The sequence below is a fragment of the Carassius gibelio genome, chromosome B15 (genome assembly GCF_023724105.1).
Source record: "Carassius gibelio isolate Cgi1373 ecotype wild population from Czech Republic chromosome B15, carGib1.2-hapl.c, whole genome shotgun sequence".
Lineage (NCBI taxonomy): Eukaryota > Metazoa > Chordata > Actinopteri > Cypriniformes > Cyprinidae > Carassius > Carassius gibelio.
In genome coordinates this window covers 10393314-10419976 of record NC_068410.1, presented here as the reverse complement: position 1 = coordinate 10419976, position 26663 = coordinate 10393314, and the positions used below count along the sequence as shown (strand labels likewise).

Sequence of the window (26663 nt, the reverse complement as noted above, 5' to 3'; positions counted from 1 at the left end):
TACCTCCGGGTCAGCGTTGTGGTCTCATCGCTGGTATAATAATTTTTTTGTAATGCTTTAATGTTCATAATCGTTAAATGCTATTAAAATAACGTTACTGAGAACATAAACACATAAACACGTTCATAATTATGTATTTATTATTTTTTAGTATCTTGACACTCACTCAAACAGCTTTTGAGCTCAGATAAGATGGTAGTGTAGCGTCCTCAGGCGACCGTTAGTTTTACATCAGAATGAATACGCTAACGTAAGTTACTGTTATTAAAGGGGGGGTGAAATGCTCGTTTTCACTCAATCTCCTGTTAATCTTGAGTACCTATAGAGTAGTACTGCATCCTTCATAACTCCAAAAAGTCTTTAGTTTTATTATATTCATAAGATAGTCTGTAACGATTTTTCCCGGAAAAACACGACCGGCTGGAGGCGTGACGTGTGGGCGGAGCTAAAGAATCACGAGCACCAGTAGGCTTTTGCGTTGAGAGCATGTGGAAACTGTGACATTACCGTGCAGGGCCGCGGGAAGTAATTTTGAACAGGGGGTGCTGTGATTTTTTTTTTTTTTTTTTTTGACAAAAAACCTATGAGCCTATAGGCCTATTTAAAATACAGTTGCTAAAATACATAAAAATAAATACATTGAGATTTACTACTTTATTGTCATATACACTTCAGTGCACAGCCAGCCAGCGTCTGAAACACACAGACATCAGTTCTCAGATATGCGCAATGCGTTATTAATCTGAAGCAGAATCAGAAATAATAGTTTAATAATCGAAAGAAAACGAAATAATTACTTTCATTACAATTTCAGATAGCCTATACATACATGCAACTTATTTAGATACAACAAATAATATTACAACAAAATATAATATTAATCAAACTTCACAATAACGCTAAAACAATGCAATCGGTTTGGTCAGCTGGCTTGAGTCACTGCACGTTTATTTCACACGCAACTCTATTAACTCCAAAATCTTTTTACGCACACCACAAGGAAATAATCTCTGACTATTTAAGCAATTTGTTTATTGAACAGTTCTCCACATCCATTACGCAAACAACACACGCACAGTATAAAGCTTTTTGTCTCCATCTCCAACCTTTTTACACAAACAAAAAGGAAATAATCTCAGACTATTTAAACGTTATTTAACAGTTCTCCACAACCATTAAGCAAAGAACACACGAACGAAATAATACTCTCCATCTCCATCCCCACCACCTTACAAAAATACTTAGGCTACAATTGCTTCGCTAGTCAAAGCTGATCCCACACTTGTTGCCAAAAAAATAAATGTTACAAGCGCGGCAGCACAATGCTCTTACCTGAGCTACATGCAGGCGGGGTGCCCTGTTTACAGGTGTCCAAATGTCGAGGTGCGCTGTATTATATAAAGATGGATGTATTCTGCATGGAACGAGCGGGAAACCTCGTTACTCGTCGACCAAACCTGCCTGCCTGACGTTGACAACGTAACTTCCGAACCTGTGTTGATTAGGCCTCAAAATATGAAATTAAAATCCAAAATATATACGTAATAGCCTACGTGTGTCAAAATCATTTTCTAAAATTTTCATAAGGAATTTATAAATTGTGCAAAATATTTTAATAGGCCTACTTTTTTTTTATCTCCCTCTCGTCACTAGGGGGTGCTGCAGCACCCCCAGCACCCCCACTTCCCGCGGCCATGTTACCGTGAGAGAAAAACCATCATCCAAAACAAACCATGGCTTACAGTCAGATTCAGCCGTTTATTTATGATCCAGAATCAGATCCAGAGGCTGAAACTGAACGAAAGCAGCAGCAGCAACGACTCGCTCCGAGCGGGGCTCGAACCCGGGTCTCGGCATGGGAGGGGACGCACTAACAAGGAGGCAGAGATATTTGAAGCAGTTTTACTCACCGCCTGCGGTTCCAACACACGACCGTGACCCTTTTTCGTTGGGATTGCATCATCCTTAAGAAATAAACGATACGCAAATCCGTCGTCAAACTGGGTTTTGTTTGTAAAACAAGCGTCTTCGAAATGCAGGGAACAAACAAAAACACTTGCACAACTCCGTTGATGCTCTGTAAAAATAAACTCCATCCACTGGTCCCTTAATGCTGTTTTTTTGGTAATCTGTGCAGGGTTGTCTTGCCCTGGCAACCAAAAACACACTTCTTTTGTGACTTTTCGCGACGCTCTTGCTCTGATCAGTGAATCGCTCTGATCAGTGAAATGTCTGTGCTCAGCCTCGCTATACGGGAGCGCGCGCTCTTCCGGGAGAAGTGCCCTTAGGACCCATATAAGGAAATTCCGCTCCATCTAACGTCACACAGAGCCATACTCGAAAAAAACTTTCCGAAACTTGTGACAAACCGGAAGGAGTATTTTGGGAACAAAAATACTCCTTCAAACGTACAACTTAATTTTTTAAACTTTGTCCATGTTTAGCATGGGAATCCAACTCTTTAACAGTGTAAAAAACTCAGTATGCATGAAATAGCATTTCACCCCCCCTTTAACGAAATTTTTTACATTATCCACCAAATTATCATAATTTTTGTATGTTAACAACAATACTTCCTCACAAATTAAAATAATAAACTGAGTTATTGTCTAAATAACATATTTTAATATAATGTATGAAATAAACGTTAAAACAGAAATAATAAAGATGTAAACGCCATTCAAACTTGCTCGCTCCTGCTCTCTCTTCCAGCTCAACGCTACTCCGCATTCTTCTTCTTCTCCTTCTTTTTTAAATTGGCGGTTGGCAAACAACTTTTAAGTGTGCATTACCGCCACCTTCTGAAATGGAGTGTGGATCCTTATAGCCTTCACTCACTACTCTTTAAATAAAGAAATAGTTAAATACATAAATAGATAAATCCAATAAAAAACTTCATAAACATCTAATATCTAATAAAAATATTAATTTTAATACCTTACCATTCACATATTATTAACTCCAATATTTTAAGACAACTAAATTCATATCTTCTTAATGAGCCCTGTTTTATTCAAATAATCAAATATTGCACTATACCCCACATGCCCTGAATTCAGTTGTAAAATTTCATTCATTTCAAATCTATTTTTTTCTTTACTTAACCTTTCTTTCAGCCTCAACCTTTTCTCCTTATACCTATCACAATTAATAATTACATGTTCTATGGTTTCACTAATATTACAGACCTCACACATCCCACTTTCATGTTTCCCTATTATTTTAAGCGTACTATTTAATCCATTATGTCCAAATCTCATTCTCGATATAATGTCCTCTTCCTTTTTATTCCTATTATTTTCTCTCATTCCTCCTACCTTCTTCTGGATATTGTAGTACATTCTCGCTTTTGTTTCCATATTCCACTCTTCCTGCCACTTCATCCTCATTTCTTCTTTGATTATACTTTTAACCTCCGCCTTACTATAACTTATTACCATATCTATCTCTGTTTTTTTGGTTGCATTTTTTGCATATTTGTCTGCCAACTCATTTCCGTCTACCCCTATATGAGCTGAAATCCATATGAATTTTACTATTACTCCTACTCTTTTAATTCTGTAAACAGTTTGGGCTATTTCCAACATAATGTCCTGTCTCACGTCCAATTGCATGTTCTTAAAACTATTTAATGCACTGCTTGAATCTGATCCAATCAACACTTTCCTTGTTTTACTATTTTCTACCCACTCAAGTGCTAAGAGAATGGCCAGCATTTCTCCTGTAAACACTGACAATTTATCATTTACTCTCTTGTTTAACATAACATTTATTTCTGGTATAATGAACGCAGCTCCTACTCGATTATCATCTGTTTTTGATGCACCTGTATATATCTTAATAAACATCGAATACTTCTCCCCTAGGTATCTACTAACTTGACTCCTGTCAATACTACTCTGTTTTTTAAACTCTAAAAGGTGCATATCTACCTCTAATTCCCCTAATAGCCAAGGAGGAACATTGGATAATGGCACAATGGGGCTTACCGTCATATCTCCTATCCCTATCTCATTGACTGCATCTCCTATTACCCAACAAAAGCTCTCACTCAGTCGTCTTTCTTTTTCTTGACAAGGTTGTAACACCTTCTGAGTTGGATGACTTTCTTTATGCCCTTTTAGATTTGCCCAATACTTTGGTCTTTGCCACAGAAAACCTAAAACCCCATTCCCTTCCCCAACACTCTACTTTTCCAATTGCCTCTTGCCTCTTCCTCACTATATATTCTACATTTCTTCCCTTTTTCCACATAACTCCGTCATCTGCAAATAAAGAAACACTTATAGATCTATCCACTCTACTAAACACTTCGTTTATCATAATTGAGAACAAAACTGGACTAACTATACTCCCTTGAGGAGTTCCATTTTCCACTAAATACTTTGTACTCAATTCTTTCCCTATTCTTACTGCGATCCACCTATCCGTTAAAAAGTTTTTGATCCAACTATACATTCTCCCTCTTATCCCCAACTGAAAAATCTTAATCATTAATCCTTGTTTCCACAACATATCGTATGCCTTTTCAACATCAAAAAATACAGATACGCTACTCCGCATTGGATTGTGGGAAATCAGTTGTACACTCGAAATCAGAATGAATTGTGAGTAAAAAGTAGTGGACGAATGTAGGGAATGAAGTCGTTCACTCATAATTCGGACATCACTACAAAATGGATGACACCCGATATAGTGCACTATATAGTGTATAGGGAGTGGTTTCGCACTTGATTAATGTGTTCAGGTGCACTGCACTAGGTTGGTGCAAAACTCTGCATGTAAGTGGAGCTTGAGAGACAATGTTGAGATCTCCTGCAATATGTTCTGAACATGACAATTCATAGAGACAGGATGACTTCTGGTTTGATGATTTCCAACACTGGTGTCCAGTACTGGGCTGGAGGACCAACATTCTGCAGAGTTTCCGGTGATCCTTGATAAAATAATGGTTTTCTATGTGAATGCATTGTAAAATGTAATTAATTCTTGTTTTTCACAAAGCGTGATTTCTGAAAGATTATGTGACACTGGAGACTAGTGTAATGATAAAAATTCAGCTTTGATCACTTTTTAAAACATATTGGAATAGAAAATGGTATTATAAAAAAATGGTGATTTCACAATATTACTATTTCGCATATTTTAATCAAATAAATGCAGCAGTTGTGAGCATAAAAGATTTATTTTAAATTCATGACAATTCTGACACTTAAACTTTTAAATTATTAGTGTATGTTTGAGGCATTACTTACAGTACAAGACATATGTTTCATAATGTCTAAAAATATTCTTTGACAGGAGATACAGTCCAACTAGCAAGGCCATCAGATGAATTGTGAATTTAATCGAAGTCTACCCAAAGATTCACAGCCATAGTTAAAATGCATATCCCAACAACCATCCAAGCAGAAACAGCAGTTGATTATAAAACAGAGTTATTTTATATTAAACACTGACCTTTAGGTAATACTTGTATGGGTCCTTGACATCAATTTGAAGTATATTTCCAAGCAGTGGATATGGAGTTGGTCCTGGAGGCAGCTGCCCAATGCTGCTCTGCTTTTTTTTGACTCTTCCACAGCAATAACAGCATCAAGCCAGCTGTGACAACATTTAATACATGTGTCAATGTCAATGTTATATCCATCTTATTTCCAAAATTCACAAGACTGACGACCTAGCAAAAACAGGAATGTGGTGAAGACAGTGTCTTTTCTTGTGCAATGACATACTGTCAACTACTGTCTGTTAATATTTACAAAAAAAAAAAAATTATATATATATATATATATATATATATATATATATATATATATATATATATATATATATACAAATGCTATAAAGTCTGTTGATGTTTTGTAGGAAATTTCTTTTTAAGCCAAGCCCACAAAGAAATATACAGAAAATAGCAACGTGTTCTACTGAGCTACAGGAATTAGTCTGAAAACAGCTTTGGTATTACATTAAATTAGCATGGTATGCATTTTTAAAGAGTGTCAATGCAAATACTCAACAGTACAGGCTATAATACAGACTAAAGTAGCTATATATATATATATATATATATATATATATATATATATATATATATATATATATATATACACACACACACACACACACACACACACACACATATATATATATATATATATATATATATATATATAGCAATATGTTCTTTCTGATAGTGAAAATGTTTCTTAATTCTGAAATATGCCCCATGTAAAGATATGACAAAATATGCCAGTTCTGTACAGTTGGTGTGAGTTTGGACCCTTGCCCTTCTGAAAAATAAATAAATAAATAAATACAGAAATAGCTTGGCTTCAAATCAAATGTTGCTACTCATAAAATGTTATCCTTTTACAAAAACCATTGGGCTACATAGGCATACATGTTGGAGAAACTAATTAGCCTACTTAAAGCGTTTTTTTCCCTTACAGTTTATCGACAAATCAAGACTGTCGTTATTCAGTACTTTGTATATTTACATATCACAAATATGTAATACAAAGTTTTAGCATGTTGTTTAAGAATTAAGATAACTAGTTTGAAAAACTAGCTAGGTTTGCTGTGCTTATAGAGACAGCAAAGGCAATCGTTTTTACTTATTTCGCCCCTAAGTTTACTGACAGAAATCTTCTTTCAAATGTCGACCCAACCATTAAAGTAATTATCAATATGTTGCATTAGTATTTGAAATGCTCCGGTGTTTTTTAACAACCGTGAGGGGGGAAAAAAGTGTTTACGCCTCAATTAGCAGGTTCTAGAATGAGCATCAAGTTCGGTTGAGGAGATGCGGAGAGAAGAGTGGTCCAGCCGTGAGTCACAGCCGTGACGCAGTCAGAGAGAAGACAAGGCGCAGCATCCTCTCCATCCTCTATAGCACTACGACGACAAAAGAGTGGAAGAGAGGTCGCGATTTTGAGGCTTGTTATCAGGTAAGAGGGCTATAATTTCGCTGAATCATGTTTCTGAAAGTTTCGCAGAATATAGCTGGCCTGGTCATCTCGTTTTTCCGCGTGAGAGAAACAGCCTGCTTGTTTTTCATGTGCTGCGTGACGGAGCGTCCATGTTTTCTTGTTGACACAGGGCAAGACTGACATGCTTAATAAGAGAATACAAGATCAAACTGCGTCTGTTTTTATATATTTAGACGCGAGATACCGATTTTATATTATTTTGATCTATTAATCGACGATTTAATCATTAATGTTGAGGGATTGAAGACTGTGTCGATTTCGTTGTTGATCTCCATCCATTTCTGAATTACGCCCCTTTTTGTGTAGAAAGAACAGGAGAAAAATAATACAAATTAAATATTCATTTACGATATCTTTAAATTATATTAATATTTTAAATAGTATCATAATAGTCTTATGTAATATTCTTATGTTGTTATTTATAAATTTCTTTCTACAAAATGAACGATTCAGCTGTATACAGATATTAGCATAATTAGCAGTTTATATTATATATATATATATATATATATAAAACACACACTTTTGTGAAATATTATGTGGTTGCATTTTATTGTCTTCTTGGTAGACTGATTTTCCATTATTGAAGTAGATAAAACTTTGAATCTTAACATTGCAGCCATTTTGGAAATTTTCTTTTCCAAGCATTTTCAAAAAGATTTAAAATCTGATTGAAGTGTCAGTTATCTGTTAACCATGTGGTCTGTTTGTTAAATTGACATCTTCATAGTGAATAAAGATCCTGTCTTCTACAGTCTGATGCAATAGAAGGACATTGAATGTACTACCACAAACAGCTAATGTGTGAGCTTATTCCAGAAGCAATTAAAAACATTTATAGCAATACATAATACATTATTAAAAATACTTGAAATGAACTCGAAATGCAGGGTATTTTCAATATTCTCTTTGGTCACATGTAGATTGCAGGCATACTGATGTTGAAAACCATAAAATATATCAGTTGCGTGAAAAATATACTATATGTCATGGTCTGCTTTCTAAATATTTGGGGTAACTTCCAAAAGAATTTGATAAAAACAATGTACTGTAGCACATACCTGTATGCTGTAGTGTTGGGCTAAGTCTAGCATTCTCTGGTTAATTCCCTGAATGTTATTTTGATGGCTGATTGAGCAGTTACGGGCATCTAAGACATCACATTAAGTTGCAATAACTTCTATTCCGCATGGATCTCCAGTAAGATGGCGCAGTGGCTTGTGAGGTCCGCTCTCTCCTCTGTTCCAACAGACAGTGCTGGAAGCAGTGAGTCACTCATCCTCTCCGCCAGACTCTGTACTAAACTTAGAGCCTCGCTGGGAGGCATGACTGTGGCGTAGAGGTTCATGATCATCTCATTTCATGTATACTCACTTTTGTTTTAGAGCAGTGATCGAACAAATAGAATATTGAGAGTGTCAATGAAGGCTTGGTTCCTTTAGGGTGTGTTTACAGGTGGCTGGTTTGGTTTGATTAAAATGAACTCGGGAGCTAACATTGGTGAGCACATAAATCGGAGCTGCTTTCAAATCTTTGGTGCAGTTTGACTGATATATGAGAGTGCAACAAATACCAAAGACATCTAACGAACCTGATGTCACAAGATGTGACCTGGTTGTGTGTTGCACATTATAGTTGAGTACAGACATCATGGCATTGTTCTGAATGCTTTATATATCTTAACAGCTCTTCATGGGTTGATCAGCTGGTAAAACACCACCATATGTTCACACAAGTTGTTCCGATTAGGTTGTGACTGTTTTTATGCCTTTTGTTTTGTATCTTTATGTTAGGTATTACAAATGAAATTGTGAACGCTAAGCTAAGAATCATTTTCTTTTTTGGTGTGGACCAAAATTACAAAGAGAACCAAACCAGTGTGATTTTTAGTGGACAAAATGATGAAAATCAAGAAAAAATCAGTTATCATTGCTGGGTTGATTTTCTTGTACACATCTTAGGAGCACTGCTCTAGTGTCTATAAAAGTTATTAAATTGCACTCTCTATTTGTTATTTTTAACTATGCATTTTTAATGTACAGGCCCAAACACATAAGCAGAATGACTAAAGAGGAAACTTCTGAGGTGGAAGAGGCCCAGCCGGCCTCTGAGTTCATCAGCCCTGCTCACGAACCCCGCAAGAAACCCATAGTGCATCCATCTGCACAGGCTCCACTGCCCAAGGACTACGGTGGGTTCCTCATCCTAGCAGTATATATATAATATATTTCAGAGAACAAGAAATCCTGAGCTACACGTTAATAAAATTCCACAGCATAGTGTAGTGGTGATCTTATTGGCTGTTGTAACAAATCCCTGTATTTATGTCCTGCATTTTGTTTGCTTCTATTAAAGCGTTTACCTTCTTTGATCCAAATGATCCGGCCTGCATGGAGATTCTGACAGACCCCCGGACCACAATTCCAGAACTGTTCGCCATTATCCGCCAATGGGTTCCACAAGTTCAACACAAGATTGACGTCATAGGCAATGAGGTAGTAAAGATTTAAGTATTTCTTTGGAGTTGTCAGCAGTATAGACATGAAATGTCCTGTCTATAAATAACAAAACATATTTATTTTACTTAAAGGGATACTTCTCCCAAAAAAATGTATTCTGTAATTAGTTACTTACCCTGATTTCATTCAAAATCTTTAAGACCTTTGTTCATCTTCAGAAACCTAATTAAGATATGTTTGATATCATATCCGAGAGCTTTCTGGCCCTTTAAATACAGCAACACAACAACCACATTGTTAAAATAGTCCATGTGACATAAATGGTTCAGCCATATGTTTATGAAGCTACGAGAATACTTTTTGTGTGCAATGGGTGAACTATCCCTTTAATGAATGAAGACATATTGAATTTCTATCCAGCTGCGGGTATTTCTGTGTAATATGATCTAAACTTGTTGAAGACTTTTGTCCTCTTCCTTCTTTGTGAGAGTTTTTTTCCCCAAAAGCTTTCTCTTTTTTATTTCTCTGGAGTGCAAAGTATAGATGCTTTGAACGAGATGTTATATCACCACGCAGAAATACTGCACAGTCACATTTGCCTTAAGCTCAATATTAACTTTTGCCAAAGTTATTTTTTTTGCAGTATAGGAAAAGTGTCAGCCGACTGAGAAACTGATTTTACACATGTTGTACTGAGAAAGAGTCACAGTGTTTATTTACACATTTTTTATTCAAATTGACTTACAGTAATTTAAGTCTTTGTAAGCACTTGTAAACACTCTTGTTCGTATGTAAAGATGTATGAGTAATGGACATGGAGGTGTCTTGCTGTAGATAGGTGTCCCTAGAGGAACTGGAGCTGTTGGGATTGATGGCAGTGGTAATAAGCCTCCTACATTTGACTGATCTCTACATTGAGTCCTGCCCTAAATCAGCTCCACCTGTCAGGTCTCGGTGACGAAGAACTCTCACTGCCCACCAGTATTTAGCCTTGTGGGTCTGACTTGTGATGTGTAATCAAAGTAAAGGGGTTCAGAAGTTCAGAAGGTTAAAAGTTTTCACGAGTCTTGTACTTGTTTTATGCTGGTTTTACTGGTGACAGAGAAAAAAACAGAAAACCAAATGTTTAGTTATATTTTTCTGAAGGGAAATCACTGGTAGAGGATAAAAATTGTGAAGATTTTTAAAACATAATTTGTGATAGATTACATTTTTCATATTTTATACTTGCACACAAATCTTTTTGACGTCTTTTTGACTCAATTCAGTTTGATTCTTGCATATCAGCTCCAAGCTTTCCACAAAATGCATGCTATATATTAAGAAAATGTGATGTTAAGGATGACTCCGCAATAAGGCTTGTTTCTATCACATATCATCAATATCAGTTGGCTTTATTTTTCATCATTACAGTGCATCTCACTAATATGGCTCTCGTCCAGCTTTGAAAGTGGCCATTTACTCAAGACCGTAATTGCCTGCAAGTCTGCATTAGTTATTAATTGGCTTTCAGTTGCATGGAAGATCATCATACGTTGATCAACTCTGTCACTTTCAGATATTAAAGCGAGGTTGCCATGTGAATGACCGTGACGGCCTGACGGATATGACTCTTCTCCACTACTGCTGCAAAGCAGGAGCTCATGGAGTGGGTGAGTGACACTGGAGTTGACAGTTGGATGTCTTTGCCATGACTAGCCTTGCGATCCACAATCCAAATTTTGACATTGCTCTGTAATTGAGGTCATTAAATTTGAACAGCTTCTAATTCTAAATCCTTTAATAGTTCTAACCTTGCTGTGCATTTCCACTTGCCAACATGATAAAATCCAATCAAGCCTGCAGTAAGTGAGCGTTACTGTAGTTAACAATGTGTTTTCTCTTCAGGTGATCCTCAGGCAGCGCTCCGGCTGTCCAGTCAGCTGATAGCTCTGGGAGCTGATGTGAGTCTACGCAGTCGTTGGACCAACATGAACGCCCTCCATTATGCGGCTTACTTCGATGTACCAGAACTGATTCGTGTTCTGCTCAAAGCCTCCAAGCCTAAAGGTGAGTTTAAAAAACTTTGCTTTTTAAACAATTAAGCCACATTCTCACACACAAGCTGAGGTAGAAAAGGCAAAGTAGTTTAGTCATCAACTAAATGTCAAGTATCATGCACAAGCAAATGATGATGTTTTTGGCACCTCATTACATATTCTACTAATAGAGTAGGGTGTCCTTCAACATATCTGTTGCTCTTCTCTCCACACAGTGCTCAACTCCACCTGCAGTGACTTTTATCATGGCACAGCCCTGCACATCGCCGCCTCCAACCTCTGTCTGGGTGCTGTCAAGTGTCTGCTGGAGCATGGAGCCAACCCTACTGTCAGAGTGAGTATAATGACTTATACTTCACTTGAGTTAATCTTCCTAATTGGCTCTGCTATAAATCCACTTGGTTCATTTTGAATGAATGTTTCGGATGTCTTTGTTGGTCTGTTTTCAGAATACTTTTAAATGAACGAACTGTATGTATAAAATAAGATTCACAAATATATTCTACCATTCAAGAGTTTGGGGTTGGTAAGATATTCTAATGTTTTTGAAAGAAGTCTCTTGGCTAACCATGGCTGCATTTATGTGATAAAATACAGTATAATAATATTGTGACATATTATAACATTTCTAAATACCTATTTTCTATTTTAATATATTTTTAAATGTAATTTTTTCCTGTGATGGCAAATCTGAGTCGTTACTCCAGTCTACTATGATCAGAAATCATTCTGATATGCTGAATTGGGGCTTAAGAAACATTTCTTATCATCAATGTTAAACACAATTTTGCTATGTAATATTTATTTTGTGGAAACATGTTTTCGTATTCTAGGAAGAATAGAAATGTCAAAAGAACGCATTTATTTGAAACAGATTGATCAAATTTATGCATCCTTGTTGAATATAAGTTTTCATTTCTTTAACAATTTTAGACCCCACTTATTGACAACGTATTGACACCATACTGTTGAACATGTATGTAATCTGGTCGATCGTCCTTTGAAAGGTAGCAGGTGCTCTGTGAAGCCCGAAAGGAAGGACCCGGAAGTGTCCAAAAGGAGTTTTAAAAGCTGTTAACTGCTTGCTATCTGGGCTCAATAGTATTTGACAATACCTTTACATAAGTCCAGTGTTATAAGAATGTATATTTATGACAAAAACATCCAAAACTGCACTCTGACTTTTGTTATCGATTCAGACGACAATGTTATCTCAAAATGATAAGTAGCGGCCTGAATGGACTATCACTAACAGATAAATAAACTCTCTGCATATAACAGAATGATAAGGGTCAAGGCCCTGCTGAGGTTGTTCCTGACCCCATGGACATGAGTCTAGATAAAGCAGAGGCCGCCATGGTGGCTAAAGAGCTGAAACAGTTGCTGCTGGATGCAGTGCCGCTCAGCTGTAACCTGCCCCGTGCCACCCTGCCCAACTATGACAACATCCCCGGCAACCTCATGCTTTCCTCCCTGGGCCTCAAACTAGGGGACCGTGTGGTGCTGGATGACACAAAGGTGAGATTAGGAGAGTCTATGTGTTTAAAGACTTTGAGGAATGGATGCACTGTCTGAAGCACCTAGGAGAAGATAGGATATATAGATAAAGCCCAATGCATATTTTCTGCAGGCTGGCACCCTCCGTTTCTGCGGGACCACTGAGTTTGCTAGTGGGCAGTGGGTTGGTATTGAGCTGGACGAGCCAGAGGGCAAGAACGACGGGAGTGTGGGTGGGATCCGCTATTTTATTTGCCCCCCAAAACAAGGTGTGTTCTCTTCGTGTCTGTATTATAAAAGTCATTTATAATTATTATAATGACAGTAGATCTGATCACAGTATTTGGATGAAATAATTTGCTTTCTAGAGTTTAATATTTGGTCTATTCTTCAGGCATCTTCGCCCCTGTGTCAAAAATCAGCAAAGCGCTTGAACAGACCCCCTCTTCAGTCACCTCCACGCCAAAAACCCCTCGCATGGATTTGTCTCGTGTAACCGGCAAGAATAAAAAAGAGAAAAAAGAGAAAGATAAGAGTGAGTGATAACATCTATATATCTAACAACTATCTATTTTAAATGTGTGTTTAGAATTCTGTGTTGTTCAGCGTTCATCTTCTATTAAACTGTCATCAAATCAGTGTTTAGACCCAAGTTGATGTGTGACCACTTAACCTGTTAAATGTCACCCCGTCCCGTATACGGGACGCCTACGTTGACTATACTATATTAGAATCAAATTTAATCTAATCTTGACAAACTATATATCGTTGGAAAGGTCTAAGACTCCCAAATATATATTATACCAATATTTTTTGTTAAAAATTATGTAGGAAAAGTAATAGATTAATTTATGACAAGAGTGCACCCTCAGAAATCTACATTACAAAAGGAGCTTTGACCTTTGTTTAAAAAAAAGACTTCCTCGTTGCCTTTTTCTCTATCACATTTTAGAAATCATCAGAAGTTATATATCACTTGAAAACATAAAATCTCAAAATTCATCCTTCAAAACCCATTTTAAAATCAGACATTGCATTACCATGTAAATGGAACATCAAAATCATGTTACAAAATGTTTTCAGACATGAAATATAAAAATTTAGGTGTGTATCATGCACATTCAAGTCTATCTTCAAAAGAATGACTGACAGTTATCAGGTTAAAATAAGTGTTATGTTTACCAAGGCTGCATTTATTTGATTAACAGTAATATTAACCGGGGCACCGCTATGGATGAATATTGCCATTCATTTTATAACAATTCAAAAGAACTGTTTCCAGTTCTAATTTATTATAAGGTCAAAGCAGCCAGTAATACAGTCTTCAGTGACACATGATGCTTCAGAAATGATTCTAATATTCTGAATTAAAATAAACTGTTATAATTTTTAACTGTTACAGTTATGTACTGCATTTTTGATCAAATATAAGTTTATCATCTGAGTTCAACATCTTATTTGCTTCTCCACCAGCTCCAAGAAAGAAGTCTTTGCCCGGGGTCAGTTTGGATCCTGATGGAGTCAAGGTTGAGGTTGGGGATCAGGTGTTGGTGGCAGGCCAAAAGCAAGGGATTGTCCGCTTTTTTGGCAAGACAGACTTTGCTCCTGGTATGTCTGTGCGAAGGTCTGAGATAATGCTATAATATAATGATATAAGAATACGCCGGACATGATGATTTGCAATTCTCTTATAGTTAATATGAAATCATATATAAATACAACAATGTGCAGTAATTATTTAGACTTTTGTGTGTGTGTGTGGATTCTTGTGATCAGGATATTGGTTTGGTGTGGAGTTGGAACAGCCCACTGGAAAGCACGATGGCAGTGTATTTGGAGTGCGTTACTTCCACTGTCTGCCCAAATATGGGGTTTTTGCACCACCATCCCGTGTTCAGAGGTAACATCTTCAACATGTAACGGAAAATTATTTTTTTACAGATACACTTGTGTACACTTTTTAACTTGGGTCACAGTAAATAGGGATATGTTTTACTGCTTTGGTTATAGAATATGAGTACACCGTGCCTTTCATTTCAATTTTATTACTGAACAGCAAACACATTTGCAGTAATGTTTTATGTTTATAAATGGATAACGAAAAAGTCCCATGACAATGTTAGGGGTTTGAGGCCTAAGTAAATGTGCTAAAATACCATCTACATTATGAAGTCTTTGTAAAACCATCTATTATAAGGTAAAAAAAAAACAGAGACATTTAGTCAAATGTATATTTGAATCATTTGGTTGTTCAGATAAATTATCCATGTAGACATCAACAGTATACTTGGATTTTTTAATCTTGCAGAATTGCAGGGCCCAAAGACCCTCAGGGTGATGGGACACTAGTGAAGAAAGTCCACCAGGTGACGAGTAAGTACAACGATAAGAGCAAGTTCTTCTTATAATGTTTTCGTTTGAAAAATGTTTTTTTCTTTGCTTGCTTTTAAAGCAACACTGCATCACAATCAGAGTGTGTGCATTTGTATGAATAAACAACATTACCTCACAGTTAGTGCTCCATCTTGTGTGTTGGTTAGGAATAGAGAGACACCTACTGTCCATAATGTGTAATAGCATTAGCAAGAATACTTTTCCCGTCTAAAGTTTAACATTCAGCTGGATGATTGCATGTTACATTGCAAAGCACAGAAATATATAAATGCATTATACAATATGAATGAACAACACAGTCTCAAATGGCAGCCTCAGGTGCATGGTTATAATTTTTGTCTGTGTTCATCCTCTGCAGTGTCCCAGCCGAAGCGTAATTTTAATGCGATCCGTTCTCCAAAAGACATAACATCTGAAAGTTCCATATCCAGGTATGCTTGTGTCCCATAAATAACACATCCGTATGGCTGCAGCTGTGAATCTATAATGTATCCTGTGATGCAAGATTAAACAGCATTTTATATTCATGATCTGTTTCTGTTATAGCAGGTTGCTGTTCTGTTGCTGGTTTCCCTGGATGCTCCGTGCTGAGATGCAGTCCTAAATCCACTGGTTACATCTTTAATTCTATCTCCCCCTCTTTTTCTGTTCCTCCTCAAGATAAATCTCACCCACTCGGTGTATTTCCATTATTCGTATGTGCTTCTCTTTGTGAACTACCCAGACTGCTGTCCCGCCCCTTTGACAGTAACTCAATAGCAAAAAAATAGTGCCTTGTCAAGTAACTAACAACCTGCATTCCGATGATTGAATTATAGACAAACAATCTTTTATGAAATCAAAATAAGGGAAAATCATTCCTACTTAAAAGCCATTCATATCTCTCTTTTTTTTTTTTTTGCTAAACCACTGTGGGTAGATTAATGGCAGTATTCAAGCTAGATAATACAGTCATAATCCACAAGCAAATAGGCTTGTGCATAAATTTTTATTTATAAAGGTGCTTTTTTGTTTTGTTTGTAAACATGCTGCTGCATTATGCACCTTTGCTGTCTTAAGTTACAGTATTTTATAGCATACAGACTTAGATTTTTTAAGTTTCAAATGCCTTTAAGTGAACTAGTAGGTGACGTTATTAGTAAACATAAAATGTTTCATTGTAACTGTAGTCTGAAAATACTGATGCTGCCAAGAGGGGTCATCTACAGTGAAACTGTAAGCATATAGCTTAAAAGATATTAATATGTTGCATGAAATAAGCAGCCATGCGCACGTTTTTAGGTCATAAATTGATCTGAAATGAGGCGAGAGGCCTGCTTTAGATATTATAAGCTAACAAATCACATTTAATTTAATTAAAATCGACCAAAGCTCAAGCTCCATGATATAGCAAAAGCTAAATAATCTCTTTCTTCAGAATAATGTACTAAGAACCACATCAATAATACAACTCTTAAAAGGAGGCATGTTCATTCTTGACCTTTCATAAAAACGAGGTGATAATAAGCATTTTTTGTTTATTTTATAAACCTAAATATCCATAAGGATTACAATCATGTTTCTCTTACCAAAAAAATAATAAAATAAAATTATTAAAACAAATTATAGTTCATCTAGTATAGTTTAATGTGAAGTACAGTTTATATTTTAACATAAATCCTCATCTATTGTCTACAGTCTACTGTATAAAAGTTGTTAGGCCAGACTACCTATTCCTTCGCTTTCATTTTTCACTCGGATCAGTTTTGTAAATGCTGTTCTTTAAAGTACTGATTGTGAAAACTGTATGTGCTTATGATATTGTAATCAAGTGTGTGGGTAACAGCAATATTTACTCCGTGTGAACATGCTATATGAATATGGATAGAAACTATTTCTACTTTATTACCACCTATGGAAGCACAGCATGAGTAAAAGTGTCTGTCCCTAATAGAGCTGGGATCAATTAACAATAGGTGAAATCACTACAGTGATCCCAGAGTGGATAGATTTTATTAAGGAGAGAATGATGAAAACAACAGCTTGGCTTGTGCACTCTCCTGTCTTGTCAACTGCACTGATTTACAAAAAAGAGCAACTTACAAAATTGTAAATGTACTGCTTGAGCAGGTCTGAACAGCTTTTGATTTCTTCAGCCGCCATGCCATCATTTAATTAAAGAACAACTGAATCTGTGTGTTAGGTTTAGCAGTGACACTGTAGTGAGTAGAATAGTGCATCTTCTGATGGAGTGCGAAGGTCAGCTCACAACAACCCTGAAATTGTGCATTATCATTTTGTGACTTACAGAGTACAGTGTATTGTTTTATGGTGACTTAAAGTAGTAGAAAGCATCATTTACCTTAATTTCAGGAGAAGTCACATTACATTTTTTTATGCCAAAATTAGAGTAAAAGTATGACTGTAAATGACTGGCTCACATTACACGCTTTTTCAGTGTGACATCTAGCATTGTAAGCAAAGCTTTGTCATTTTCTATCCTGTTGTGTAATTCGTATAGTTCATTTGTAAACATTTATTCGTCTGAGAAAATGTATATTTTAATAATTTTAACACAAGGTACTTTTTTAACGTCCTGTGTTTTGTGTTTTCGTGTTAACTATACTCTGTAAATCAGATCAATGTGGATCTCATCATGAACTCGGTTTTGGATTTGATGGACAACATGACTGTAGCCTACTGCATGCTGTGTATACATTTGCAGGTTTCATTTTCCTACAGTATATAAGCATGAAAAAATAATTAATTCAAGTGAAACTCTATCCTGACTATGGATATATGACTAATAAACATTAGTGTTTTATACTTAGTTTGACTGTGTTGTGTTTATTGATTTGATGTAGCCTACAATACGAAAATATCAGTCTTTCTTTTCTGCACTTTATAATTCGAAATTAAGAATTGACATCTCATAATTCTGAAAAAATAAATAAAATTGCGAGATACAAGCTCAGAATTGCGAGTTTATATCTTAGTCTAAATTTAGATATTTTATATCTAAGTTTACATCTCGCAATTCTGACTTTTTGTCTCAAATGTCCTGATACAAACTCGCAATTCTGAACTTTTTTATGTTCTCTGAATTGTTCGATAAAAAGTCACAATTACATGTTTTATTTTTATTCAGTGGTGGAAACGGGCTTGCGCATGCGCATTACAGACGGCGCAAAAATATGAGCTAAATTAAATATATTTCGTGAAAATATTTTGCTTCTTCAAATCATGTAGGACTACTCCTATTACAACAGCACCGTAATTAAAATATAAACAAATAAACGAAACTCAAGTTTATTTAGCTGAGAAATGTGTTTATTCGTATAAAATGTACATTTAGGCTACACTGCAAAAAAAAAGTGTAGGTTACTTTTAAAAACAATTCTTAAAAGCCATTAAGTCTGTGTTGATATAATTCAGTCATAAATTAATCTGATTCAGGATGATCCTCTTGAGTGCTCCTCGTGTTTTTGTCTGTGCAGGTTGTCTGTCTCTTTCTACGTGCACGTCGATTCTTGAACCAGACCTGAAATTAAGAATGTAATTTTATTTTTAAATAGAATAAGGTACATTTTTAGAAATTACGTTAAAAATGTTAAAATATGTTAGTTTATGTTCTGAAATAAACGTTAGCACAAAGTATGAAATATCATTAGGCTACAGATAAAGAGCGCTTCTCACCCGCACAGTCTCCTCGCTGAGGCCGGTGTTTCTGGCTAACTCCGCCCGGGTTTCAGCGCTCGGGTAGTCGGTGATTGCGAAGAGCCGCTCGAGAGTCTCCGTCTGGTTCTCGGTGAAAACCGTTCGGATTCGACTGCGCTGTCTCTGAGCTACAGTTTGGTGGCAGTGATTCTCAGCTGTATCACAACCTGAAGGTAGTTTCAAGAAATAAATACATTAGATCTTTTTTTTTTTTTTTTTTTTTTATAAAGTTAACAAAACGTAGAAAGAAGAAAAGAAAATGCATACCTGACACGGCAAAAGGCCACGATTGAGCTGCATAGTACTCTGAATTAAAAGCCGGCTGATAATAGGAGATTGGAGCACAGCAGCAGTACATTCCTGCATTCCATGATGGAGATGGAATGTTCACCATCAGTGCTGCATGCTCACAATGACCTCTAGATCCATCCTGGTAGAGTAGGTCCAGTTTGGTCAAGTGTCCTGGGAAATCCTGAGAAGATGCTGGATTATCAAGTCCAGGTGATTCTGCTGTTTCTTTGCTGTCGTCTCCCAGAATGTAATCAATAGAGAAGTTTGAATATTTCTGAGTTGCCATGTTCAAGTAGGGGCCTACAGAAGCTGCTGTGACTGTGTACTCTCTTCTCTTGCCCTCACAATAATGACATGAAGCTGGGTTGTATTTGTACCCCCTGGTTCGTTTTAACTGAGGTATTAATGTTTTTAATATTGGTCCATTAACACCTTTTTGTAAAGGTTGAAGTCAAAGGAAATTAACTTTTGAAGATCCACTTTGAAGATCTTTTAACCCTTTTAACCTGGCAATTGAAATTCACCTTCGATGATACCTATGAATGTTTATTGGTCACACTTCAAAACTTAGAACTAAGTGGCCTGTATCAGATTATTGATTTTATACAGTTTCATGACATTAAAGAAATAGTGTAATATGTTTAATATAAAGTATATATATATATTGTAAAGGCCTATTAAACATACATTTTTGAATTGTTTTATTTTGAATTGTATTTTGTTTTGATGCAGCCTAATAAATGAATATATAAATAATCATTAAAGGACCATAGAAAAGCATATGGAAACAGATTTATGTGAATTTATAATTTAATGGTTTTTAGACTTTGAATTTGAATCAAGACTCAGATTTGAATCAAACTGGTTATGTAAAATTGTAGTCTCATTTGTAGGCGTAAATATTATACTCCGTTAATCTTGTTAGTTTATACTGGATAAATTTTATAGTTTATATTAAATTAAGTTTATCTTAACAGGTCTGAAGAATAAAGAAATTAATGAGACTTGTTCAAAGGGACACGCGCGCTGTGAAATTGTGACGTCATCATCCGCGTTTAATGACGTTAGAAAGATAAAAGTCTTTTATTTGAACTTTTCAAAGAGTTCAAAAGTGCTTTGAATTGTTCCTTCTTTAATGTCCATTTTCATTTGTGTTTGAATAATACTTTAACTTATACTATAAACTTACAGGCTACTCTCGCTCATTATGAAAATTATGAACGTAAAAAATTACACCAGTCTTTATACTGACAGAAACATATCTATAATAAATAAGTGAATAAATGTCGCCATCTTGCGGTACTATTAAGAAAGTTTAATAAATAAATAAATCTCACAATACCTTTTATAAAAATGATAATAAAAAAAAAAAAAAAACATGAACTACATTGTTTTACGATTACATACCAAGATAACTAGGTAAAAAATATTAAATGATAGTTGACTTTGAAAGAAAACATTGCATTATTATAAAAAAAAAAAAAAGGCCAGTGTCTGTGGAGAGAGGAATTATTTTAAATCCTTCAGCGTTATACATGCTGCATGCCAATAAATCAGGGTTAACTCAAGATTATATGATCATGGTTATTTTAAAGCACAAGCCACAGCTGTAGCTTATGTCATGAGCAGTTAGTCGGTTTTGACTGAGAGAGTGTGCATTTTACACACCAGCAGATTCTCCCAATATAACTCAGCTTACATCATTACCATTTTATTCATTTTAAGCTACTTGGGTTTACAAATAATTCATATGAAAATCCCACTGAGCAGATATTGGTTGTGCCTCTTTGCCAAATGAGATAATTTAATAATCTGCAAGGCCAACACATTACATATAGAAAATGAGAAAACTGTATGTCCTTCATTGTACTGAAGATTTTTGATGTGTTAAACACAAACTTGCTGTTATAAACTTCAATGCCCATATCCCTATCTGGATGGAATAGATCAGTTACAGGGATTTTGTTTCAAGAATCTGTGAATGAGTATAAGATCTTTACATATGAAAGGTGCTGGCCTTTCCATTCAGATAATAACAACTTGTAAGCTCTATTACACAAAGGACTTCATAAAAAAAAAAAAAAACATCAAATCAAAGAGGGATTACCATTTCAACAGCAGGATAAAAGAGCATATAGCAGCCCTACATATTTAATTAGTCAGTATCTTTCACTAAATCTGTCACACAACAAAAGTATATAAACTAACGCGAAAACAAACCTCATTTGCATGATAAAGGCAGCAGTCTGATTCAGAGCATTGCACTGAATCATATGGTTGACCCATATTCAGTTCTGCATATGTTTATAAAGAACATCGAGTATGGCTGTAAGCATCCATCTGTACAGCCAGCATTTGCACAGTGCCACTGACAAGTATTGATATGATTTGGGCCAATAAGCAATTAACAAATGCATGACCTCCTCCAAACAGAGCTGGATGTTCATTGAGAACTCCCAACTATTCAGCTCATGCCAAATCAAACTGATCTAGGGATAAAATTCAAGCTCTGGTGAGTAAGATATGCATCCCAAAAACACAAAAGGAAGTTTAACTATCTAATCTGAAGCAATCCATCCAAAGCACAGACAAACGAGGGCGACTTTGAAGGTTACTTGCTGGCTTTCCTGAATGGGGTGCACTACAGTCAAATGATTTATGAACGAAGGTAAGACGTTGTTGTAGAGAATATTTGGGCCACAACAGTTGTACTGTAGACTGAGAAATAGACCTGGCAGATGGTGTTTGGATTTAAGATTAGCTGAGTCATTGTTTACAGAGGAAATAAGCCCTGATGGTGTTTTTTGCATAAACTGCATCTGGAAAAACGAATTCAGGCAGCAAGAACCAATGCGTTGCTCTGTTTACTTAGAAAGTTACATAATACTAGGTGATGTTATTGCAGTGTCTAAAGAAATAGTTCACTCAAAAAATGAAAATTATCTGAAAATGTACTCATCCTCACCTGGAAAAGATTTGGAGAAATTTAGGATTACATCACTTGCTCAGTGAATGGCTGCCTTCAGAATGAGAGTCCAAACCAGCAATATGTTCATTATTAGTGTGTGTTAAGAAATCACTCAACTGTTACTTCTGGCCAAAATGCAAGTACATAATTCATAGTAACACATCCAAGTGCACCAAAATATTTGTTTAGAACTGTTTTGGACTGTTTATGCTTGTAAGCGGTGCTTGATCTGTGCATATTTCTCTTCTGATTTGTACTAGACAACTTTTTCACTGGATAAAGCAATGTCATGGATGTCAGCCAGAAACAATGGATTGAAGTAAAAAGTTATTTGATGGATTGGTTTCATACATATACCCAGCACAAGATTTTATTTGATGGACTGGAGTTGTGTGGATTACTTGTTAATTATTGTGATCTTTTTTATTAGCAGTTTGGACTATCATTGTGACAGCACCCATTCACTTCAGATGATCCATTGGTGAGCAAGTGATAATGCTAAATCTCTCCAAATCTGTTCTGATAAAGAAACAAACTAACCTACATCCTAGATGGCCTGAGGGTGAGTAAATGTTTAGAAAATCTTTATTTTGTGCTGAACTATTACTTGAAAAAAAACATCTAGCATATTTTTCACATGTACTGGATCAGTGAGTCCATTTGCATTGTTCTTTTATTCCTCCAGTGCCTGAGAGTGACAGCCAGCTGGACTACACGCTTCTCCTTGACTGTTCCAGATGGCTGGAAAGGCAACTCTCATCTCGTCCCAAGAAACCGTGTCTACATCAGGTCAGCTAGATTTGTTACCCCGCCACAAAGCATTTAATTATGAACTGTGTGTCACAAATTCAGTCAAGCATCTGAAGGTCAGCTTTTCAAATTCAGCTCTACACAAGCTCATATAGTAAGAGCTGATCAAATGTCACTGAGTAAATGTAAGCTAGGAAAAAGTATTTATCACAATGGACAGAAACCACAGGAGTTATATAACAGTGGCCCCTGAAACGCATTTAGACATTTCAGATGTACAGTATTATTACTGTTAAATGTAGGTATATATATATATATATATATATATATATATATATATATATATATATATATATATATATATATATATATATATATATATATATATATATATATATATATATATATATATATATGTCTTTGCAATTGATGGTACAATATCAAACCACATGGCATTGATTTGAATGAAAATTATCCTATTTTTAGGTTATCTGAACCAGGGGTATAAAAATGAGGTACTGGGCCCCTCAAAAGTGGTGCTAGAAAACTTGAAATTCTATTTTCTCATCACTGCTATCTTTCTCTGTAAAAAAAAAAATATAATAATAAAATCTGCCTATAAATGAAATGTATTATGTAAAATGCTATATATACACATTTGAACTGAATTTAAAATGTTTATACATTATAATAACATATTTTAGTCAACTTTTATAGTCCTCTAAACTGAGATGAGTTCTATGTTTATGCCAGTAAGGTGACTGTTTTTATGTGTGAGTCATATGAATCATTCACTCAATTGATTCTTTTAATCACGAAACAAATGACTGCCTTTATAAGTGAATCATTTTAAAGTACCCCTATTATGGGTAATGAAAGGTGTACATTTTGGGAGTCCCCAGTCACAGGTTGACATGCATGCAAGGTCAAAAAACACTTACATATGAAATGTATTTTTTTACCTTACTTGCTCAAGGACTCCCAAACGATTAACTATTCATTTTTCCAGTGATGCCAGTTGGTTTTATTAACCTTTTTTTAAACACCTGATTTAGATTCAACTTTATTGTCACTGCACATGTAGGTACAAGGCAACGAAATGCAGTTAGCATCTAACCAGAAGCAATAAGCAGTAAGTAAAGAATAAAGGTCTATAATATGTACAATAACTATACAGGTAAGTATTATGGACATAATTTACAGATATTAAATACTATAAGCACGATATACAGATAGGTGTAATATGAACATACTATACAGATGGGCTATGTAAAAGTGTATGTACACTATAGGCAGAACTATGAACATGATTAACAGTATTGCAATGGCCAGTAAAGTGCATAGAAAATATTTCAGTGTGCAAATGGATTATACAGTGTTCCTGGATGAACAGACAGAATACATTTAAAGAATACAACTATAAATTAACCATTTTTGTAACGTTTTCCTGATCAGTGGTCAGTCTACTTTAATTTCTGTGCACACACTACGAAAAAAAGTTCAGTCTGCAGGAAGTGAAATAGAATATTTGAGTCGAGTAATCATCTCTGCAACCTGGTTCTTCTGACCGAACAGGCTCAGCAGACTGTGGAGGCCACACAAGATGACACAAGGAACTGAGAGAGTGCCAAGCTAAAATATTTAACAACCAGGACAAGATTCAGACAACACAGGCTCTTTTTTTTTTTTTGTGACGGTGGGGGCATCTGAGTGAGGATGTTCAGGCTTATTTCTACGCGTTTCTTTTCTGTCACAGTGGTGACCTAATTTCATCTGCTTTGGCTCGTGAGCTAGCAAATGCGAACAAAGCTTCTGGAGTCCTTTGAAACCCTTCCAAATAAGACATCTCATATTAGCACACTCATTTGACACGCTTTGAAGTTTACAGTACTGCAATGTCGCTTCGGATAAAAGCGCCTGCAAAATGACTAAATGTAAATGCAAATGCAATGAAAGGAAGATATTGACAAAGCCCGAGATCAAAGGATGACGATTATCGTGTTAAACAGATCACGGAACGACCAGAAGATGGAGACATTCTATTAGAAGACTTGCATCTGGAGGACGGCATTACATAATTACAATAACTCTGAATGATTCATTGGAAGAAAGGAGATAATGTATGCAAGCTGACAGAATTGTGTCATACTTTCTCTTTGTAACGTTGATGCTGTCTGCAGGAAGGCAGCAACCATCTGAACACAGCTAGAGGTGAATATAAATATATAATTGATAAAAAAAACTTTAAAAGTGAGGTTACAGCCAGAAACATAAAAAGAGGGTAATATATATATATATATATATATATATATATATATATATATATACTTGATAACAAATGATGACAGCGTTTTCATTCAATCTGGGTGAACTGTCCCTTTAAACCATTGTTTATAATGAAGCTTATGACCTTTTCACCTTTCAATCTCAATAGACACATCTCTATTGTTTTCTTCTCATGCAAAATCAGGTGCTCTATAAAGAAAGCAAGTAAATGCACTTCAATGCATAATTACACTCAGTTTTATTCATAATTAGCAGAGTGACATTCTGATCAGATTCATTCTGACGTGAGCAATGAATCACTGGACCCCTCCCCACTCAGAGTTATGAACATATGCGGGAGCTGTACCTCCTTACTGGGTGAGGAAAGAGACAAATGGTGACTGCATGAGGCGGTTCGGTGTACCCTGGTGTATAAGTACCGTCTGCTCACACATGCTCTTCAAGGGGGCTAAATGGTGTCCTGCCAAGTTCATATCTAGCAGTTGTCAGACAGCAGAGACTGTATTGGCCCCTTATGGGACCTCTTTCTTTGTTTCCCCGTAATCAACAAAGGGTCTCCTATGGGAGATCTGCCTAGTAATATACAGTGAGCTAATCCATTCCTCCAATAAAACATATATTCATGCTGCAGTTTCCTAGTCAGTATGTATTGAGCAGCTTATTCTGAAAGAAAAACATAGCACAAAATAATTTGATGCCTCTTGTAAAGGCTGACAAGAGGCAAAAATAAATGCTAAATAAATGCTGACCATTCAACTATGTTTTTAATCATATCTTTGGATTTAATTCGTTTTTTTAATATTTCAAGGTTATACATTTATGTTGTAGTTCACTCCAGGCTGCCCTAAAATTAACCATGATATGTACTGAATATATTGGATACAGCATAATCAATATTTATAGCCTACCTACAGGCCTATATGTTTTATAAAAAATTTCAGAATACAAAAATACAGATTAGAAAAATATGCATACTACATCAAATGCTGCAACACATATTCAAACTTCTGTATATAGCAACTGAGTTTATGATTTTATGGCCTCCTATGGATCATAAAAAAAATCTATTTACAGCGCTCTTTTCTGCTTACAGGCGTATGTGTTCTGAAAGGTTTCAGAAATTAATGAAATGTCCCTGAATGGAACTAACTTCCAAAAATTATAAGGGAATAACATATAAATGTACACATATTTTTAAATATTTGCAAACTTTTTTTGAATGTACTTCATTTTTATATTTTGTCTTGACGTTTATTATCATTTTACTTTTTTCATTGTCTCTTTTTCTCTT

At 35.6% G+C, this 26663-nt stretch overlaps 2 protein-coding genes across 3 annotated transcripts; one reads left to right on the top strand and one right to left on the bottom strand.

The window, feature by feature from the left end:
• Positions 1–6776: 6776 nt before the first annotated feature.
• Positions 6777–18190, top strand: LOC127972099 (CAP-Gly domain-containing linker protein 3). 2 transcript variants are annotated; one of them, XM_052575387.1, is made up of 14 exons: positions 6777–6950; positions 9035–9183; positions 9348–9487; positions 11010–11103; positions 11339–11500; positions 11706–11824; positions 12772–13008; positions 13121–13256; positions 13382–13522; positions 14461–14595; positions 14764–14887; positions 15296–15360; positions 15740–15812; positions 15931–18190. In XM_052575387.1, the coding sequence occupies exons 2-14, from the start codon at positions 9054–9056 to the stop codon at positions 15983–15985; spliced, it is 1611 nt and encodes a 536-aa protein (XP_052431347.1). In that variant the 5' UTR covers positions 6777–6950; positions 9035–9053; the 3' UTR covers positions 15986–18190. The 2 variants fall into 2 exon arrangements, with proteins under 2 accessions (XP_052431347.1, XP_052431346.1); XM_052575386.1 differs by having other exon boundaries at positions 6783–6950; positions 15928–18190.
• A 501-nt stretch (positions 18191–18691) lies between these two features.
• Positions 18692–19849, bottom strand: LOC127972152 (homeobox expressed in ES cells 1-B-like). The gene is made up of 3 exons (XM_052575469.1): positions 19345–19849; positions 19057–19244; positions 18692–18901 (listed from the first exon to the last, which is right to left on the bottom strand). Exons 1-3 carry the CDS (start codon positions 19652–19654, stop codon positions 18803–18805), a joined length of 597 nt encoding a protein of 198 aa, XP_052431429.1. The 5' UTR covers positions 19655–19849; the 3' UTR covers positions 18692–18802.
• Positions 19850–26663: the final 6814 nt, after the last annotated feature.

Bases quoted from the DNA above. Each gene is read 5' to 3' on its own strand.
- LOC127972099 (XM_052575386.1), top strand. From the start codon at position 9,054: ATGACTAAAGAGGAAACTTCTGAGGTGGAAGAGGCCCAGCCGGCCTCT. The intron at 9,184-9,347 runs GTGGGTTCCTCA...CTTCTATTAAAG, and splicing joins TCCACTGCCCAAGGACTACG to CGTTTACCTTCTTTGATCCA. The intron at 13,257-13,381 runs GTGTGTTCTCTT...TCTATTCTTCAG, and splicing joins TATTTGCCCCCCAAAACAAG to GCATCTTCGCCCCTGTGTCA.
- LOC127972152 (XM_052575469.1), bottom strand. From the start codon at position 19,654: ATGGCAACTCAGAAATATTCAAACTTCTCTATTGATTACATTCTGGGA. The intron at 19,245-19,344 runs GTATGCATTTTC...AACTACCTTCAG, and splicing joins GTGGCCTTTTGCCGTGTCAG to GTTGTGATACAGCTGAGAAT. The intron at 18,902-19,056 runs GTGAGAAGCGCT...TCTTAATTTCAG, and splicing joins TCAGCGAGGAGACTGTGCGG to GTCTGGTTCAAGAATCGACG.